This window comes from Pseudophryne corroboree, chromosome 5, assembly GCF_028390025.1.
Source record: "Pseudophryne corroboree isolate aPseCor3 chromosome 5, aPseCor3.hap2, whole genome shotgun sequence".
Taxonomy (NCBI): domain Eukaryota; kingdom Metazoa; phylum Chordata; class Amphibia; order Anura; family Myobatrachidae; genus Pseudophryne; species Pseudophryne corroboree.
In genome coordinates, this window is record NC_086448.1 from 146935439 (window position 1) to 146955623 (window position 20185).

A 20185-nucleotide genomic window follows, 5' to 3' on the forward strand; every position below is an offset into this window, starting at 1 on the left:
AGCTGGAAAAAATGGAGGAATCACTGGAATCTGTGGAATGCTGAAAAAATTCTTTAAGTCTCAACTTTCTAGAAAAAGCATGTATATCTTTGGACCAGTTGTATACATCATGGAGGTTAGTAGGCACAAAGCTGAGTCCTTTACAGAGCACCGAAATTTCCGCCGGCTCCAGGGTACGGTGCGAAAGATTGAAAATCAGCGATTCTGGCGCTGCACTACTGCCCGCACCCCTTTTGTTTTGGCCACCCCGTCGGGTGGCAGTGATGTTATAGGCTTTTTGATAGTGCGGGTGTCCTTCACTAAAGGGGCTCCCTGGTCTGCGGGTACCTCATCACATTCAGATGCAGCAAATTCGCTATCCGAGCTGGAGCGTGGTCCTTGTTTATCCTTCTGCGAGGATTTTTTGTGCCAAGGTCTCCTTGATCTTTGAAACTTTTGCGGAACCTTAGTTGGTTCGTTGCCAACTAACCACCTGTATACCTGGTAATCTTCGTAATCTGCATCCACAGCCAGTTTTTTGTTGCGTTTAAATTTCAACAGGTCTTTTTGATATTGCTGACACTGTGCCTCCAATTTCCTTAGCCAATCTTGTGTAGTGTCTTCCTCCAACACTTTAAAAGAAGCAGATTCAAATGCCCTGATCTTTGAACGAGTGGCTATCAGCTCTTTATTAGCTTCGTCGATAACCAAGATCATAAGGTCGAAGGCGCATTTATTTAAAATAGCGATCCACTTACGCACAAAATCCGGGTTATTCCGTCCTATGGTTGGGACGTTTCTCACCCGGAAGCCCCTAGGGATCTTACGTTCTCTGAAATATTCTGAAAGGGAACTACTGTGGAGCATATAGTCGATTTCTCTGCGCTTCAACCTCCAGATTTGGTGAAAGAGTGTCTCTGCATTCATAGATTTATCAGTATTAGAGACTACCTCCTGACAGAGGATAGAATCAATCTCAGCCTGGGAAAAACTGAATGTCTCTCCCATGTCAGTAATCCTAGAGTTTCTGAACCCAGGAACATCCTGGGAGGAAAGTGCTGCAGAATCCATCTGTACGCAGTGACTTAAAAACAAATAGCAGAGTATGTGCTGAAAAATAGAGTGGGTGCCATGCACCGTGTGCACCACAAGAAGGGGCACTAATATATAGATCCAGCAGCAGCCGGCACTCCAATTAGATTAATACAGCTGCTCCGGTGCCAGAACCAAAAATACACAACTGTCCAACAATGAACGGCACTCAGAGTCAAAATGATGCAAAAAATTGTATTCCACGGTCAACGTTTCGGGGGACGGACCCCCGTCGTCAGGACACAACAGACACACAAAAACATAAAACACTTACCCTCCTAAATACCACAGTAGTCCCGCCGCCATCGTCCGTCATGTGCGCGCCCGCTACTCACTCTGCTTCCGCTCACGTCAGACACCCACTTCCGGAAACAGCCGTCTCCATGGAAACCAGCAGCTTGCGGTTCACACAGAACCCGGCTGCAGACCATCGGCGGGAGGAGGCGCAGGCATAATCCACAGGGGAGGCTGGGCTGTCATCACTACGGGCAGGCAGGGACGTACACTGAAATAAAAACAAAGGAAAACAGCAATACATGATGAAAAAAGCAGCATTATCCGTAGGCATAAATCAATACAACGATTATTTGAAAATTTGTGGTTTATGCTGGACGTTGGTTCTGATGGCCACCTGTCCCATGTGTCCATGTAATGTTTTCTTACTATGCTTAACCACGTATAAATAAAGAATTTAAAAAAAAATGTGCATGTGTCTACTCAAACGATCAGAAACAGACTCCATGAGGGTGGTATGAGGGCCCGACGCCCACAGGTGGGGGTTGTGCTTACAGCCCAACACCGTGCAGGACGTTTGGCATTTGCCAGAGAACACCAAGATTGGCAAATTCGCCACTGGCGCCCTGTGCTCTTCACAGATGAAAGCAGGTTCTCACTGAGCACATGTGACAGACGTGACAGAGTCTGGAGACGCCAAGGAGAACGTTCTGCTGCCTGCAACATCCTCCAGCATGACCGGTTTCGCAGTGGGTCAGTAATGGTGTGGGGTGGCATTTCTTTGGGGGGCCGCACAGCCCTCCATGTGCTTGCCAGAGGTAGCCTGACTGCCATTAGGTACTGAGATGAGATCCTCAGACCCCTTTTGAGATCATATGTTGGTGCGGTTGGCCCTGGGTTCCTCCTAATGCAAGACAATGCTAGACCTCATGTGGCTGGAGTGTGTCAGCAGTTCCTGCAAGACGAAGGCATTGATGCTATGGACTGGCCCGCCCGTTCCCCAGACCTGAATCCAATTGAGCACATCTGGGACATCATTTCTCGCTCTATCCACCAAAGCTACGTTGCACCACAGACTGTCCAGGAGTTGGCGGATGCTTTAGTCCAGGTCTGGAAGGAGATCCCTCAGGAGACCATCCGCCACCTCATCAGGAGCATGCCCAGGCGTTGTAGGGAGGTCATACAGGCACGTGGAAGCCACAGACACTACTGAGCCTCATTTTGACTTGCTTTAAGGACATTACATCAAAGTTGGATCAGCCTGTAGTGTGTTTTTCCACTTTAATTTTGAGGGTGACTCCAAATCCAGACCTCCATGGGTTAATAAATTTGATTTCCATTGATAATTTTTGTGTGATTTTGTTGTCAGCACATTCAACTATGTAAAAAACAAAGTATTTAATAAGGATATTTCATTCATTCAGATCCAGGATGTGTTATTTTAGTGTTCCCTTTATTTTTTTGAGCAGTGTGTGTGTATGTATATATATATATATATATATATATATTACACATATACTGTGTGTGTGTGTGTGTGTGTGTGTGTGTGTGTGTGTGTGTGTATATATATATATATATACACACACATATAAGGAGATCAAATAAGGCGGCACTCAGGAGACCAAATAGATGTGAAACAAGCGAGTGCTTTATCAACGTTTCGGGGCACTGAACCCCGTCTTCAGGACACACACACAGTGAACATCGTGCAAATGAAACAGAATAAATACCTTACCAAAGGTATTTATTCTGTTTCATTTGCACAATGTTCACTGTGTGTGTCCTGAAGACGGGGTTCAGTGCCCCGAAACGTTGATAAAGCACTCGCTTGTTTCACATCTATTTGGTCTCCTGAGTGCCGCCTTATTTGATCTCCTTGTATGTACGGACTACCAGCCCGGAGGGAGGGCACCGGAGCATATTTACTTTCTGCTGTATACATTTGTGAGTGCCGGACCAGTTCCTCATATATACACATATATATATATATATATATATATATATAGCCAATTCAGTCCACACTCTAGCTCCAGAGTGAATTGCTAGGGTAGCATTCATATATGGGCAAAGTTATCCTGACCAGTCCATTCCAATGCAAATACATAATTGATAGGAGCACTCACCAGTCTTCATAAGCCTTCTTTATTGTTAAAACATCAGCACAGGGATTTGTGGTATCAACGTTTCTGTCCCATGTGAGACCTTTGTCAAGATCCAAGATCCAGATCTTGACAAAGGTCTCGTCTTTCTACTGAGATTCTCTTTGCATGTCATGGGTGCATACTGTAATAGGTTTCCTCTACTGAAAATATAAATGTTCTGCGTTCAGAACCATGTATAATCTATTTTTACATACCGGCGGTGCTTCTGTTTTCACGCAGGTTGTTCAGCTGGAGGAGCTGCTTGCTGTCCGTCACTCCGTCTTTGTGGTTGGAAATGCGGGAACAGGAAAGAGCAAGGTGGGCTGACCCAATGATTGCCCAGTCATGTGACCAGCAGCAGATACTTCCCATCTCACAAGTTGTACTGGCCACTGCGTACATCTGTTGTGTGTAATAGGTTTCTCAGTGTCAGAGATTTGCTCACAGTTCTTTCTTCAGTACCAAGGGGATACGGTCGTTAGGTCGACACAAATTAGGTCGACCTCTGAAGGGCGACATGGGCATTAGGTTGACATGCACTAGGTTGACAGGTCAAAAGGTCGACATGAGTTTTTCACATCTTTTTTCAATTTTTGGACTATTTCCTAGTTTACGATCCACGTGGACTACAATTAGGAATGGTAACCTGTGCCGAGCGCCGCGGCAGTGGAGTGAGGCACCTTGCCCGAAGCATGGCGAGCGAAGCGAGCCATGCGAGGGGACACGGTGCTCTAATTGGGTTTCCCCGTCACTTTACGAAGAAAACTACACCAAAAAAAGTCCAAAATCTCATGTCGACCTTTTCACATGTCGACCTAGTGTATGTCGACCTAATGCCCATGTCGACCTTCAGTAGTCGACCTAATGACTGTCGACCTTCAGTAGTCGACCTAATGACTGTCGACCTTCAGTAGTCGACCTAATGACTGTCGACCTAAGTTGTGTCGACCCAACGACCCATACCCATACCAAGACATTTACCAGATGTCCTATTTTGGGAATATTCCCTGCAAAGTACTATGGAGTTTGCTGCAAATGGATTAAAATCCTTTATTACACAGACAAGACATGAGATATTGCACGTACTTGTGGAAGCTGCAGTCTGTCCATGCGGACTTGGATTACATTTATTTCTGCCTCGCATGAGTCGGACATAACGTCATTTAGGAAGATACAATATATCTTTTCCCTAAATCATCCTGTATTCATGTACGAGTGCTGGTATTTCTGGGAGAGAAGTTTTGCCAAACGTTGCATGTTTACTCCTTCAGTCCCAGATTTCTATCATTATATTGAGCCTTTATAGTATATGCACCTGTGTGTTTCATATCCCAAGTATTATAGACTCAATAAGAGATGGATAAAATAAGCAATACTGATACACATACCTATCCTCAAATCTGGCCAGAGAGCCCCCATAGCCTTTGCATCTTGAAATATGGTCTTAATGTGCTATACTAATCCTGAGTACTTAGTAGAATGATAATGACTTAGGTCCTCATTCATAGTTTACGCAATGCCGATGTTCACACAACTGAGCGATTATCGTCCGATTGCGCCGCTATCACACTGCGCACGCACCAAGGTACTTTTGCAATGCTGCCCGCAGTGAGGATGTATTTGCAAAGTGATTTAAAGTTGTGGGCCATTTGTGGGCGGTAACGGGAAGTGGCGACAAAAAAGCAGGCGTCTTGCTACCAAGTTTAGGGTATGCCTCAGATTACACCTGCAATCCCACATGCAGAAACATAGCACAAGCGTCTCGGTTCCCACTGCCATTCCGCGCCACCCTAGGGTTACTCAGAGTCGATTATAAAAGGATCTGCGACTGATGCTGTGTTTGTGTACGCAGATGCTGAGATTTAGAAAACCACCGGTGGGCATCTCAATCCATCTCCATCGTCAGCGTTAGCATATTGCATACAGAATCGCAGCTGTGAATGCATTAGCGTGCATCACTGAATCAGGCCCTTACTGCACTATTAGTGAATTAAGATGCAAAATTCAGTATAATGTTTGTGATCTAGGTTAAAAGGCAAAACACAGGTCTTACATGAGTTACTCGCACCACCCATCACCATGCTTAGGGGCAGATTTAACAACGAGTGATATATTTGTGAGCACTTGGTACAGTGATGCGTGATAACAAGAATATCACTCGTAATGCGTGATAACAAGAATATCACTTGTTGATAAATCTGCCCCTTAATATGCTACTTTATACCAATTCCTGCGCAACCAAAATTACTAATCCTCCCCTAAGTCATGGAGAGTGATAAAGTGGATGGATATAAAGTACCAGCCAATCAGCTCCTAACTGCCATTGTGCAAATACAGCCTGTAACATGGCAGTTAGGGCTGATTGGCTGGTACTTTATCTCCGTCCACTTTATCTCTCTCCAAGGCTTAGGGGGTAAATCATCATTTTTTGCAGCGCTGCAGTCAGGTCAGAACTGCTTGCGTATGCACCGCAATGCGCAGGCGCATCGCACGGGTGCAAAGTGGATCGTTGCTGTGCGATGGCTTTTACGGAGAATCCATTCGCACAGCTGATCGCAAAGTGATTGACAGGAAGAGGGCATTTGTGGGTGTCAACTGACCGTTTTCTGGGAGTGGTTGGAAAAACGCAGGCGTGTCCAAGCGTTTGCAGGGCGGGTGTCTGACGTCAATTCCGGCCCTGGATAGGCTGAATTGACCGCAGCGGCTGAGTAAGTTATGGGCAACTCAGAAACTGCACAAAGTTTTTTTTTTTGTACGGCTCGGCTGCACATGCAGGCGCACACTTGCACAGCTGAAATACACTCCCCGGTGGGCGGCAACTATGCAAACCCTGGACTGCAAAAAAACACTAGCGAGCGATCAGGTCTGAATCACCCTCTTAGTACACAGACCTCTTAGTATATTTTAGCTAATTAGGACATAATTCAGAGGTGGACGCTAATTGCACTGCCACTGCATCGTTGTATGCAACAGCTGGGCTAAAATAAGCTAAAGACGCCCACTGCCAGCTTCTGCCATCTGCTGCTGCACCAAGCACACTGCACGGATCACCTGCGTGACCCTCAGGTTACTCGGGGTGTCTGGTAATCACACTGCAGAGGCCAGTATATCAGAAGGCGCAAACCCTGGCCTCAGCATTTTGTAAAATGCTCCCTGTCCTGCCCCCAAACTGCTGCTGGTAGTGGGGCGAGCGTTAGAAAGCCCCTTGCGGGCTCACTGCAGGCTCTGTTCCCACTCTATGGGTGTCGTGGACACCCACGAGTGGGAATAGCCCTGACGCAGCTGTCGGCATTCTCGGCAGTCGGGATCCCGGCGTCAGTATTATGACCGCTGGGATTTCAACCGCCGGTTATTAACTACATTATTATTAACTACATCCCGTGCTACCATTTCATTCAAAGCAACACATCACAGATCTTTGAGTGTATACGGTATTTGTACCTGTGGGATTTATTGTAAAAATATACTTGAACAGAATAGTGTTAGAGGGAAAATGAATTCACCGATTGAGCAGAGCTACCAGAAATAGCTGTAATATTCAGGTTTCATCTCCTTATACATTATGTGAATAGCTTTTATAATATAAGGGCTTTTTCATTTCCCGTGCCAGGATGTAAATAGTTAAACAATTGTCATTTATAATAGTTGTTAAAAATAAATCTTATTAAAACTGCATAGGTTTTCCGCATAAGCGAACAATTATAATTTATATGTTAAGCTATTTTAATTTCAAATAAATTGACCTTGAAAAAAGAGGAAAAAAATCCCTAACCTGTAATTTGTGACTTCATTCGAGATCCGGCTTTGTGACAGATATTTGTATAATTTCTTTTTTCTTGCACACATACAATACTTCTGTACTTATTATCTGTCATCACAACTAATTACACTACAGTCTGTGTACTTAATTGCTTCCATTTTGCTAGAACGTCTTGGTAATTGCCGATGCTTTATATCAGAAAACTAATCTGAAAATAATGCAATGCATAGGAAAACATACCACCATTGGGTATATTATATTATGTGTAGGATTTTATTTTTTAATAATTCAATCTACTGTTTAACATTTCAGGTATTAAAGACTCTAAACCGGACATACTTGAACCGCAAACAGAAGGCCGTGTGGAATGATTTGAACCCAAAAGCTGTGACCACTGATGAACTATTTGGCTTTATCCACCCGAGCACAAGAGAGTGGAAAGACGGTAGTTATCTGATTTCTGTACTTAGGGCCTTATTCAGACCCTGTTGCAGCCGCTGCGATCGCACAAATGGCCGCTTACTGGCCATCTGCTCATGCACAGCCGTTGTATTGCGCAACCAATCATTATGCGATCACACCATGGTTGACAGGCAACGGGTGTCCGGGGGGAGTGTTGCGGAAAACGCAGGTGTGTCAAGGCCGTCTTATGAGTTGGCTGATGATGTCACCTGCGATTTCTGTGATCGGAAACATGGCGGCGGTGCCCCTGCACGTAGGCAGGGGTCGACCTCTATTTGAGGTTTTTGTGATGCGATTGCAATTGAGTTATCGCATTGCGGGGCTGTGCCACACATTCTGGCCCGCCCCCAGCATGTGATTTTAGTGATCACAACTTTTGCTAACATTGCAGAGTCTGCGACCAACTCTTTCAGTTTAAGTTGCACTTTTGAACATTATTAGCAAGTTACCCTCCACAAGGCTCTTGTATTAATAGATGTTAACGTAATTTTCCCTTATTCCTCCCAAAGCATTTTTTCTATTGTGCGCATGCCAAAAAGTCTTACGTTACATCCCTGTGGCGACTGGGGCACTTTTTGCACTCCGAGAGGCAGAACAGAGGATGGGTAGCGCAAATGCGTCCCATGTTGACAGCAAGAAATTGACATATACACCTGTTGAGAAGTAGGCAGATGAAGATTGGTGGGCTCTTCTGATTTGGCTGAATGTTTTTGAATCTCCCACTGATACCATTACTGTGGGTGTAGTATGGTAGGCCGGCGGTCGGGCTCCCGGCGACCAGCATACCGGCGCCGGGAGGCCGACCGCCGGCTTAGCGACAGTGTGGCGAGCGCAAATGAGCCCCTTGCGGGCTCGCTGCGCTCGCCATGCTGCGGGCACGGTGGCGTGCTACGCTATTTTATTCTTCCTCCAGGAAGGTCGTGGACCCCCACGAGGGAGAATAAGTGTCGGTATGCCAGCTGTCGGGATTCCGACGCCGGTATACTGTGCGCCGGGATCCCGACAGCCGGCATACTGAAGACCACCCATTACTGTTACTAGTGTGGCTGCTGCAATCTGTTACTATTATTACATTGTATTTGTTATTTGTGCGCAGCAAGAAAGCAGATTCACATCTGATCATATAAAGGAAGACAATGGATGTTTGTGTTTATTTGAACGTAATTAGTATTTTCACTTGTCTTTTGTAAATTCCTTTTACATGGTAATGCAATTATATTATTTCTTACTAACACTGCAATCTATCACTGTTAAGCCACATCTCCAGGCGTAGACTAGGTGCCTATACTACTGTGCTCTCCTAACATAAACCAGGCATATACGCTACCTTGCAACACAGTCAGCTCTGCATAACAAACAAATAAAAAAGGCTTTTCTTGAACGTAATTCCATCCAATTGTACATGGGCCCCCAAATGTAATGCTATAAAAAATATTTGAGATATTGGTCTGTATACTGGAGCACTGGGGCATTTTAGGAGAGGAGGGGACCGGTGTCCAAGCTCCGTGCGGCCCCCCTCCTCTCTGGCGGCGCTGTAGACTTTGCTTTGTGCCAGAGTCTGCTGCGCATGCACAGGAATCTGGGAGCATGGCGTCTGTTTTCACAGAGTGATCTGATGCTGCGTCTCAACCACGGATCACAGAAGCAAACGAGAGCCGTCTATTTACATAAGATGCCTCCTGCTGCATTAACATATTTTCACAACGTCCAATGGCGCATGCAGTGATATGAACTTCGTCAGTCTCTGAATTAGGCCCTTAGTTCACTTATCATGTACTCAGGCTCTGATTTATCAAGCCTTGGAAAGTGATAAATTGCACTGTGATAAAGTACCAGACATCCAGCTCCTAACTGCCATGTTACATAGATAGTTGTTGAGGTTGAAAAAAGACAAATGTCCATCGAGTTCAACCTGTGTTATAAAATTCTATATCATTTACATGTTGTATCCTTGGATTTTTCTTTCAATTAGGAATTTATCTAATCCATTTTTAAACTTATTGATTGAGTCCACCATATTACTACCTTTTCTGGCAGAGAATTCCAAATCCTTACTGCTCTTACTGTGAAGAACCCTCTTCTCCATTGTGTATTAAAAAAAATTCTTCTAACCTCAGGTGTCCTCGTCGGGATCCGGTCTGAAGATCGACAATGTTTAGGTCGACAGTCACTAGGTCGACATGGATGGAAGGTCGACAGGGTTTCTAGTTCGACATGTGCTAGGTCGACGGGTCTAAAGGTCGACATGAGTTTTTCACATTTTTTTTCTTTTTTTGAATTTTTTCATACTTAACGATCCACGTGGACTACGATTGGAACGGTAAAGTGTGCCGAGCGAAGCGGTAGCGGAGCGAAGGCACCATGCCCGAAGCATGGCGAGCGAACGCGGTGCACTAATTTGGGATCCCGGTCACTCTATGAAGAAAACGACACAAAAAAACAACAAAAAACCTCATGTCGACCTTTAGACCTGTCGACCTAGCAAATGTCGACCTAGAAACCCTGTCGACCTTCCATCCATGTCGACCTAGTGACTGTCGACCTATAATGGTCGACCTAAACATTGTCGACCTAGACACTGTCGATTTGATGAACCACACCCGTCCTCGTCTCCTGTGTAGCATTTTTTTGATAAACAGAGCGTCTGATAAATCCTTGTATTGTCCCTTTATGTGTTTATAAATATTAATAATGTCCCCCACTCAGTCTCCTCTTTTCCAGTGTAAACAAATCTAACCTTTTAAGTCTTTCCTCATAATTCAATGCCTCTAACCCCTTAACCAGTTTGGTGGCTCACCTCTGAACCCTTTCGAGTTCCGAAATATCTTTTTTATAGTGAGGTGCCCAGAACTGTACACAATATTCCAGGTGTGGCCGCACCAATGATTTATACAGTGGCAGGATTACACTCTCATCCCTTGTCTCCATTCCCCGTTTTATGCATGCTAACAACTTATTTGCTTTTATTGCTGCATTTTGACATTGTGTACTGCTACTGAGTTTATTATCGATGAGCACTCCCAAATCTTTTTCAACTACCATTATCCCTATATTTTCCCCATTGAGTTTATAGGCTGCCCTATTGTTCTTAGTCCCAAAGTGCATAACTTTACATTTGTCTATATTGAACCTCATTCTCCATTTGTCTGCCCAGACCTCCAGTTTACATAAATCATTCCGTAGAGACTCAACATCCTGAATTAATTACTCTATATAGTTTAGTATCCTCTGCGAAAATTGAATATTTCCCCGTAACTCTTGTTATTCTGGTGAAATGGAAGCATCTTGCCAAAATAATGTCTTTTGAATTATTTGAGGGACAGTATTTAAGTTGTTCTTACGTAATATGATACTTTCTGCTGCGGGGTACACTGGGCTCCACAAGTCTGGACAATGGGGTGTAGAGTAGGATCTTGATCCGAGGCACCAACAGGCTCAAAACTTTGACTGTTCCCAGAATGCACAGCGCCGCCTCCTATATCACCCCGCCTCCCAGCACAGGAGCTCAGTTTGTCAGTTGGTGCTGCAGTATGCAGTACAGCCGTATGTGGTCCCTGCAGCTAACCCGCCGCGGGCGGACGATTTATCTGCTCAATTAACTAAGTCCAAGAGGTCCTCTAAGCGAGCGCTCGTCTCCTCACAATCCACTGCTGTCACTGACACCTCGTCTGATGAAGACAGCACATACACTGACCCCACAGGTTCTGACTCAGATACGGCTGATGGGGAGGGTAGTTCACATGTGGATGTTCCTGATCTTTTGGAGGCTATTAAGTTAATGCTGCAGATTACGGATGATCCCGAGCCATCCGTTCCTCCCAAGAAACCAGATAGGTTCAAGCATCAGAAGGTGATTAAACAAGTTTTACCTCACTCTGACCACCTAGTGGATATACGTCAAGAACCCTGGCAAAGCCCGGGTACGAAGTGTGTGCCTCAAAAGAAGATGCTGGCTCGCTATCCCCTCGTGCCAGAGCTGTCTAAGAATTGGGAAACGCCTCCTCCAGTAGACTCACATGTGGCTAGGATGGTGGTTTCCTCAGCTCTACCTGTCACTACCGTCACGTCTCTAAAAGAGCCTACGGATAAACGTGTCGAGGGTCTAAAAGCGATTTACACCCTCATGGGTGCTGCACAAAGGCCCACTATTGCAGCTACATGGGCAGCAGAGGCTATTGAAGCATGGGCCTTGGAGTTAGAAGCTGAAATCTCCTCTGACCATGCTAGACAATGCTTGTTATATATTGTCACAGCTTCTCGCTATATTAAAGAGGCGGCTTCTGATGCCGGTATCCTAGCAGCCAAGGCCTCTACTACGTCAGTCCTGGCTCGCAGGATATTGTGGCTGAGATCCTGGTCTGTGGATCTGGACTCTAGAAAAACCCTGGAGGTACTCCCTTTCAAGAGGGATATTCTGTTTGGGGAGGACTTAAATAAGATAGTGGCTGACTTGGCTACTGCCAAAACTGCCTGTCTGCCTAATACAGCTCCTTCTGTGTCGAAGGCCAAAGGCACGTCCTTTCGCCCCTTTCATCCTTTAGGTAAAGCAAAAGGTCAGGCGTACCATAAGCAGGCCCGCACTTCCAAACCTGGTAAGCCGAAGCCCAAAAGAGCCTGGGCTGCCCGTCAGCCAGCAGCCAAGACCGATAAGCCTGCCGCATGACAAGCGGGCCTCCCCCTGGGGGATCGCAGGGTGAGGGGCCGGCTTCTAGGGTATACCCAGGAATGGTTGAAGACCACTTCAGATGCCTGGGTACGGGAAGTCGTCACTCGAGGTTACGCCATAGCCTTCAAAAACCAACCCCCTCATCGATTTTGCCAGACAGACGTCCCGTCGGACCAGACAAAGGCAAACACTCTGCATTCGGTGGTACAGACCCTCCTGGATACAGGAGTCGTAGTACAGGTGCCTCTTGCTCAGAGGGGCCGGGGGTACTATTCTCCGCTGTTTCTAGTCCCGAAACCGAATGGGTCCTCTCGGCCCATTCTCAACCTCAAGGCACTGAACAAGTTTGTGAAGGTTTCCAAGTTCCGTATGGAAACCCTTCGCTCTATAGTTCTGGCCTTGGAACCTGGGGACTACATGGTCTCCCTGGACATACAGGATGCTTACCTGCATATTCCTATAGCAGTGTCACATCAACAATACCTGAGGTTCGCTATTGGCAACCTCCATTACCTGTTTCGGGCGTTACCTTTTGGTTTAACAACGGCTCCGTGAGTCTTCACCAAAGTTATGGCGATGATGACGGTGGTACTCCGCCGTCAAGGGGTCAGGATACTGCCGTATCTGGACGACTTGTTAATCCTGGCAAATTCCCCAGATCTTCTCCTGCGTCATCTGGATATGACGGTCCGGTTTCTACAATTCTACGGGTGGCTCATCAACTGGAAGAAATCCTCCCTGGTCCCTGCTCAGAGCATGGTGCATCTGGGAGCGCTGTTGGACACTCACAACCAGAGGTTGTTCTTGTCTCAGGAGAAAGTCCTGAAACTTCAGGACAGGATTTGTTGCTTCCTTTCTCGTCCGCAAGTGTCGATACATTCGGCAATGCAGGTGCTGGGCCTCATGGTATCAGCATTCGACATGGTGGAGTATGCTCAATTCCATTCTCGCCCCCTCCAGAAACTGATTCTAGCCAAGTGGGACGGCCTGCCTCACCGGATCAGGTCTCAAATGATCTCTTTGACTCCGGAGGTCCCTCTGTCGCTGCTCTGGTGGCTCCAGGACCGACAATTGTGCAGAGGCCGTCCCTTCTGGATATCCGACTGGGTCCTGTTGACGACAGATGCCAGTCTAAGAGGTTGGGGCGCGGTGCTGGAGCAGCACTCCTTGCAGGGTCGGTGGACCAAGGAGGAATCTCTCCTCTCGATCAACATTCTGGAATTGCGGGCGGTCTTCAATGCGTTGAACCTAGCCCAGCAATTTGATTCAGAACCGTCCTGTTCAAGTACAGTCGGACAACGCCACCACAGTGGCTTACATAAATCATCAAGGCGGCACTTGAAGCCGTTTGGCAATGAAGGAAGCCTCACGGATTCTACGTTGGGCAGAACGCCATCTACCGGCACTATTGGTAATATTCATTCCGGGAGTCCTGAATTGGGAAGTGGACTTTCTCAGTCGTCAGGACGTGCATGCCGGCAAGTGGGGCCTCCATCCAGAAGTGTTTCAACTCCTCGTGGAAAGGTGGGGTCTTCCAGATGTGGATCTGATGGCGTCTCGACACAATCACAAGGTTCCGGTCTTCGGAGCAAGGACAAGGGATCCTCCAGCAGCATTCATGGATGCGCTGGCAGTGCCGTGGAGGTTTCGGCTGCCGTACGTGTTCCCTCCGGTGTCACTCCTGCCCAGGGTAATTCGGAAGTTCAAGCAAGAAAAAGGAAATCTGCTTCTCATAGCTCCGGCGTGGCCCAGACGGCACTGGTACTCAGACCTGCAAGGCCTGTCGTCAGAGCGTCCACTTCTACTTCCACAACACCCAGACCTCCTCGTTCAGGGCCCCTGTGTCTACCAGGACCTAGCCCGGCTGTCTTTGACGGCGTGGCTCTTGAAGCTTCCGTCTTAAGAGCTAAGGGTTTTTCTGAGAGGTCATTAAAACTATGTTGCGGGCCCGGAAACCGGCCTCTGCTCAGATTTACCATCGGGTCTGGCATTCCTACTTTGTTTGGTGCGCATCTAACCATTATGACGCTTCCAAGTTTAGTACAGCCAAACTTTTGGCTTTTCTACAGCAGGGCATAGATTTAGGCCTGCGTCTGGCCTCCCTCAAGGTTCATATTTCTGCCTTGTCGGTGTGGTTTCAGAGAAAAATTGCGACTTTACCTGATGTTCATACTTTCACTCAGGGTGTGTTGCGTATCCAACCTCCCTATGTCCCGCCTGTGGCTCCTTGGGACTTGTCGGTTGTTTTGGAGGCGTTGCAGGAGCCTCCATTTGAACCTCTTGGTTCAGCTGACCTTAAGTGGCTTTCCCTTAAGGTGGTGTTCTTGCTGGCTATTGCCTCTGCTAGAAGAGTGTCGGATTTGGGTGCCTTGTCTTGTAGTTCCCCATATGTGATTTTTCCCCGTGACCGGGCGGTTCTTAGGACTCATCCCGGATATTTACCTAAGGTGGTTTCTTCGTTCCACCTTAATCAGGAGATTGTGGTTCCAGCTTTTGTCTCTCCTGATTTGTCTCCCAAAGAGCGGTCTTTGGATGTGGTTCGGGCTCTCCGTATCTATGTGAAGAGAACTGCTTCTATTCGAAAGTCTGATTCTCTCTTTGTTTTGTTTGGATTTCACAAACGTGGCTGGCCTGCTTACAAGCAGACCCTGGCCAGGTGGATTAGAATGGTGATTGTGCATGCTTATGTGAAGGCTGATCTGTCAGCTCCTGTTCATATTACAGCCCATTCTACTTGATCTGTTGGACCTTCTTAGGCGGCCCAACGTGGTGCGACCCTTGATCAATTGTGCAAGGCGGCTACGTGGTCCTCCGGGAACACGTTCATAAGGTTCTATGCCTTCGATACTGCCGCTTCCCAGGATGCTTCCTTTGGACGCCGGGTTCTTGTGCCCGCTACAGTGCGTCCCCTCCCATAAGGAATTGCTTTAGGACATCCCCATTGTCCAGACTTGTGGAGCCCAGTGTACCCCGCAGCAGAAAACGAGTTTTATGGTAAGAACTTACCCTTGTTAAAACTCTTTCTGCGAGGTACACTGGGCTCCACAAGGCGCCCTCCCTGACGCACTTGGCTTCTTTGGGTTGATATGGCATTAGCCGCTGACACTTCTCTTGTGGTGAGAGTGTGGTGTATGTGGCTACTAACCGTTGTCGTCTCTTTTCCTGCTACTGCATTGGGCTGGTTAACTAAACTGAGCTCCTGTGCTGGGAGGCGTGGTGATATAGGATGCCGCGCTGTGCATTCTGGGAACAGTCAAAGCTTTGAGCCTGTTGGTGCCTCGGATCAAGATCCTACTCTACACCCCATTGTCCAGTCTTGTGGAGCCCAGTGTACCTCGCAGAAAGTGTTTTAACAAGGGTAAGTTCTTACCATAAAACTCGTTTTTTGTTGATTCTGGCAGTGTTTGTGGTTTCCACTAATTTATTACACTGTTGCTTACTGGTTGTCTGTTTATTTATATATTGATATTTGGGCTGTATTGGTTTCCATTTGAACTAGTATTTTTTTTTCTTCTATAATTTATCTGTGAAAAATAGAAATTATTTAATGGAATATTTTTTTCATTTCTATAAATAAATAAAATAACATGAAAACAAATGTAAGAACTTGATACAAGTTAATATTTAACTAAGGTTAAGACCATGATCACATGATCAAGACTGGCCTATTCCTGCTTCTTAGCAATGCTAATTTTGACATGGATTTTTTAATTTAGTTTTAGTCTTAGTCTCTTACTTAAATTTGTAGTTGATTTAAAGTCACATTTTAGTCTTTATTTTAATTTTTTGCTTTGTTTTTAGTCAAGATTTAGTCAGTAGATCTCTTTTTTTCATTTTAGTCAATGTTTTAGTCATAACTTTTGCAAACAGTTTAATGATACTGTAATGGATTTTGCTGAAGAACATTTCTCTAAAATTCCCTTGAGAAGTTTGCATGCCTTTAACGATATGTTTAGTAATGTAGGCTCAGTAGGCTCAGACTGCAGGGGTTAAGGTGGGGCGTAATTGCGTTCCATCACTTATAATTAGAGGCCCACCTTGTCCAGGCACTGCAAGCATCTAGTAAAGGCACTCGGCAGCTGCGGCCGCCTGAAGGAGGAGGGCCGGCGTCTCTCTGGCAGCTCTGCTGTGCGCCCCGCTGCTGCAGCCCGCCTCCTCCAGTCTTCCTCCATTGCCTCCAGTAGCTGCGTTGGCAGGCATGAGACAGCGCAGTGCATCTGTCTACTGAGTCCGGCCACATGAAGCAGAGCCACGAGGAGACACCGAGCAGCCAGAGATTCAATCAGATGGGTGGACAGCTTTTACCTGTGAGTGAGTGTGCACAGTTTTGTACTGCAGCGGACTCACTAGACACTAGGTTGTGCAGGCAATCAGTATGTGTGTGTAACACCCAGCGTGTGTGTGTGACAACCAGCGTGTGTGTGTGTGACATCCAGTGTGCTTGGTATGTGTGGCATCCAGTGTGTGTGTGTGTGTGTGACATCCAGTGTGCTTGGTATGTTTGGCATCCAGTGTGTGTGTGTGTGTGTGTATGTATGTATGTATGTATGTATGTATGTGGCATTCAGTGTGTGTGTGATACCGTGTGTGTGTGTGTGTGTGTGTGTGTGTGTGTGTGTGTGTGTGTGTGTGTGTGTGGTACCCAATGTGTGTTTCACACACTGAGCAAATCATCTTTTCTTATTAAGAATGTCCGCCAGGTGGACATGAAGGGGAGGGGCTAGGGGTGTGGCTTCAATAAGGACATGGCTAGGGGGTGAGTTCCACCACCTCTCTAGTACCACTTTAAGCACTGTGAGAATGTATTACATACTGAGTCTGACTTAGTTCTCCACTATATCATATACAAATTAATGCCTTACGTTAGTTAGAACAAACAAGTGCAATACACAATCCTATTTCCTTCACAACAGGTCATGTTTATTTTCTGAAAATATCTAGAATACATAATTGTTCTTTAAAAATGTAAAACTTTACTTCCAGTGTTCATTTTGACAAACATTTCAAGTTTAGTTTTAGTCTAAGCTGCATACTTCAAATTGTAGTTGGTATAAACTCACTATTAGTCTTTTCTCTAACGTCCTAGTGGATGCTGGGAACTCCGTAAGGACCATGGGGAATAGCGGGCTCCGAAGGAGGCTGGGCACTCTAGAAAGATTTATGACTACCTGGTGTGCACTGGCTCCTCCCACTATGACCCTCCTCCAAGCCTCAGTTAGATTTCGTGCCCGGCCGAGGTTGGATGCACACTAGGGGCTCTCCTGAGCCCTTAGAAAGAAAGTATAGTTTTAGGTTTTTTATTTTCAGTGAGACCTGCTGGCAACAGGCTCACTGCAGCGAGGGACTAAGGGGAGAAGAAGCGAACTCGCCTGCTTGCAGCCGGATTGGGCTTCTTAGGCTACTGGACACCATTAGCTCCAGAGGGATCGACCGCAGGCCCAGTCCTTGGTGTTCGGTCCCGGAGCCGCGCCGCCGTCCCCCTTACAGAGCCAGAAGCAAGAAGAGGTCCGGAAAAACGGCGGCAGAAGACATCAGTCTTCACCAAGGTAGCGCACAGCACTGCAGCTGTGCGCCATTGCTCCTCATGCACACTTCACACTCCGGTCACTGAGGGTGCAGGGCGCTTGGGGGGGGGCGCCCTGAGCAGCAATAAAAACACCTTGGCTGGCAAAAATACCACAATATATAGCCCCAGAGGCTATATATGTGGAAAATACCCCTGCCAGAATCCAGAAAAAAGCGGGAGAATAGGCCGCGGAAAAGGGGCGGAGCTATCTCCCTCAGACACACTGGCGCCATTTTTCCTTCACAGATCCGCTGGAAGGAAGCTCCCTGGCTCTCCCCTGCAGTCTACACTACAGAACAGGGTAAAAACAGAGAGGGGGGGCACTAAATTTGGGCGCAATACATATATAATATAAAAAGCAGCTATAGGGGACATAACTCAGTTAGTCCCTGCATTATATAGCGCTCTGGTGTGTGCTGGCATACTCTCACTCTGTCCCCCCAAAGGGCTTTTGTGGGTCCTGTCCTCATTCGGAGCATTCCTTGTGTGTGTGCGGTGTGTCGGTACGGCTGTGTCGACATGTTTGATGAGGATAATGATGTGGAGGCGGAGCAGATGCCTTTAGAAGGGATGTCACCCCCTGCGGGGCAGACACCTGAGATGATGAGCTTATGGAAAGTAATGAGTGCACGTATAGACTCCTTATATAAGAAAATCGACGACATGCCAAATGTGGGACAGCCGACTTCTCAGCTCGTGCCTGCCCAGGCGTCGCAGGGGTCTTCAGGGGCTCTAAAACGCCCGCTACCTCAAGCAGACCCAGATGTCGACACTGATACTGACACCAGTGTCGACGACGATGAGTCAAATCTGATGCCCACTAAGGCCATTCACTGTATGATTGAGGCAATGAAAGAGGTGTTAAACATTTCTGATATAACTACAGGTACCACTAAAAAGGGTATTATGTTTGGAGAAAAAAAAACTACCCGTAGTTTTTCCCCCATCAGATGAATTAAATGAAGTGTGAAGAAGCGTGGGCTTTCCCTGATAAAAAATTGGTAATTCCTAAGAAGGGACTAATGGCGTTCCCTTTCCCGCCAGAGGATAGGTCACGTTGGGAAACACCCCCTAGAGTGGATAAAGCGCTCACACGTTTGTCTAAAAAGGTGGCACTACCGTCTCCGGATACGGCCGCCCTCAAGGAACCTGCTGATAGAAAGCAGGAGGCGATCCTGAAGTCTGTATACACACACACAGGCATTATACTTAGGCCAGCTATTGCGTCAGCTTGGATGTGCAGTGCTGCCGCTGCATGGTCAGATAAACTGTCAGAAAATATTGACACGATCCTGTTAACCATAGACCATATAAAAGACTCAGTCTTATATATGAGAGATGCACAGAGGGAAATCTGCCGACTGGCATCTAAAGTAAGTGCATTGTCCATTTCTGCTAGGAGAGGCTTATGGACTCGCCAGTGGACAGGAGATGCAGATTCAAAAAAGCACATGGAAGTGTTACCATATAAGGGTGAGGAATTATTTGGGGATGGTCTCTCGGACCTAGTTTCCACAGCAACGTCTGGGAAGTCAGCATTTTTACCCCATGTCCCCTCACAGCCTAAGAAGGCGCCGTTTTATCAGGTTCAGTCCTTTCGGACCCAGAAAAACAGGCGTGGAAAAGGCGGGTCTTTTCTGTCCAGAGGCAGAGGTAGGGGAAAAAGGCTGCAACAAACAGCAGGTTCCCAGGAGCAAAAGTCCTCCCCCGCTTCTTCTTCCAAGTCCGCCGCATGACGGTGGGGCTCCACAGGCGGAGCCAGGTACGGTGGGGGGTCGCCTCAAAAATTTCAGCAATCAGTGGGTTCGCTCACAGGTGGATCCCTGGATCCTGCAAATAGTATCTCAGGGGTACAAGCTGGAATTCGAGGCGTCCCCACCCCTCCGGTTCCTAAAATCTGCCTTGCCGATTGCTCCCTCAGACAGGGAGGCGGTGCTAACGGCAATTCACAAGCTGTATTCCCAGCAGGTGATAATCAAGGTACCCCTACTTCAACAAGGCCGGGGTTATTATTCCACACTATTTGTGGTACCGAAACCGGACGGTTCGGTGAGACCCATTCTAAATTTGAAATCCTTGAACACATACATAAAGAAATTCAAGTTCAAGATGGAATCGCTCAGGGCGGTTATTGCAAGCCTGGACGAGGGGGATTACATGGTATCCCTAGACATCAAGGATGCTTACTTGCATGTCCCCATTTACCATCCTCACCAGGAGTACCTCAGATTTGTGGTACAGGATTGCCATTACCAATTCCAGACGCTGCCGTTTGGACTGTCCAC

The 20185-nt window shown here is 46.8% G+C and overlaps 1 protein-coding gene across 3 annotated transcripts in view; it reads left to right on the forward strand.

The window, feature by feature from the left end:
- DNAH11 (dynein axonemal heavy chain 11) overlaps positions 1-20185 on the forward strand; it is a 561376-nt gene that overhangs the window by 323617 nt on the left and 217574 nt on the right. For all 3 annotated transcript variants that reach the window (XM_063921780.1, XM_063921778.1, XM_063921781.1), the window contains 2 exons: positions 3687-3764; positions 7519-7651. In XM_063921780.1, the coding sequence (XP_063777850.1) occupies positions 3687-3764; positions 7519-7651 (211 nt within the window). The remainder of the gene's footprint in view (positions 1-3686; positions 3765-7518; positions 7652-20185) is intronic.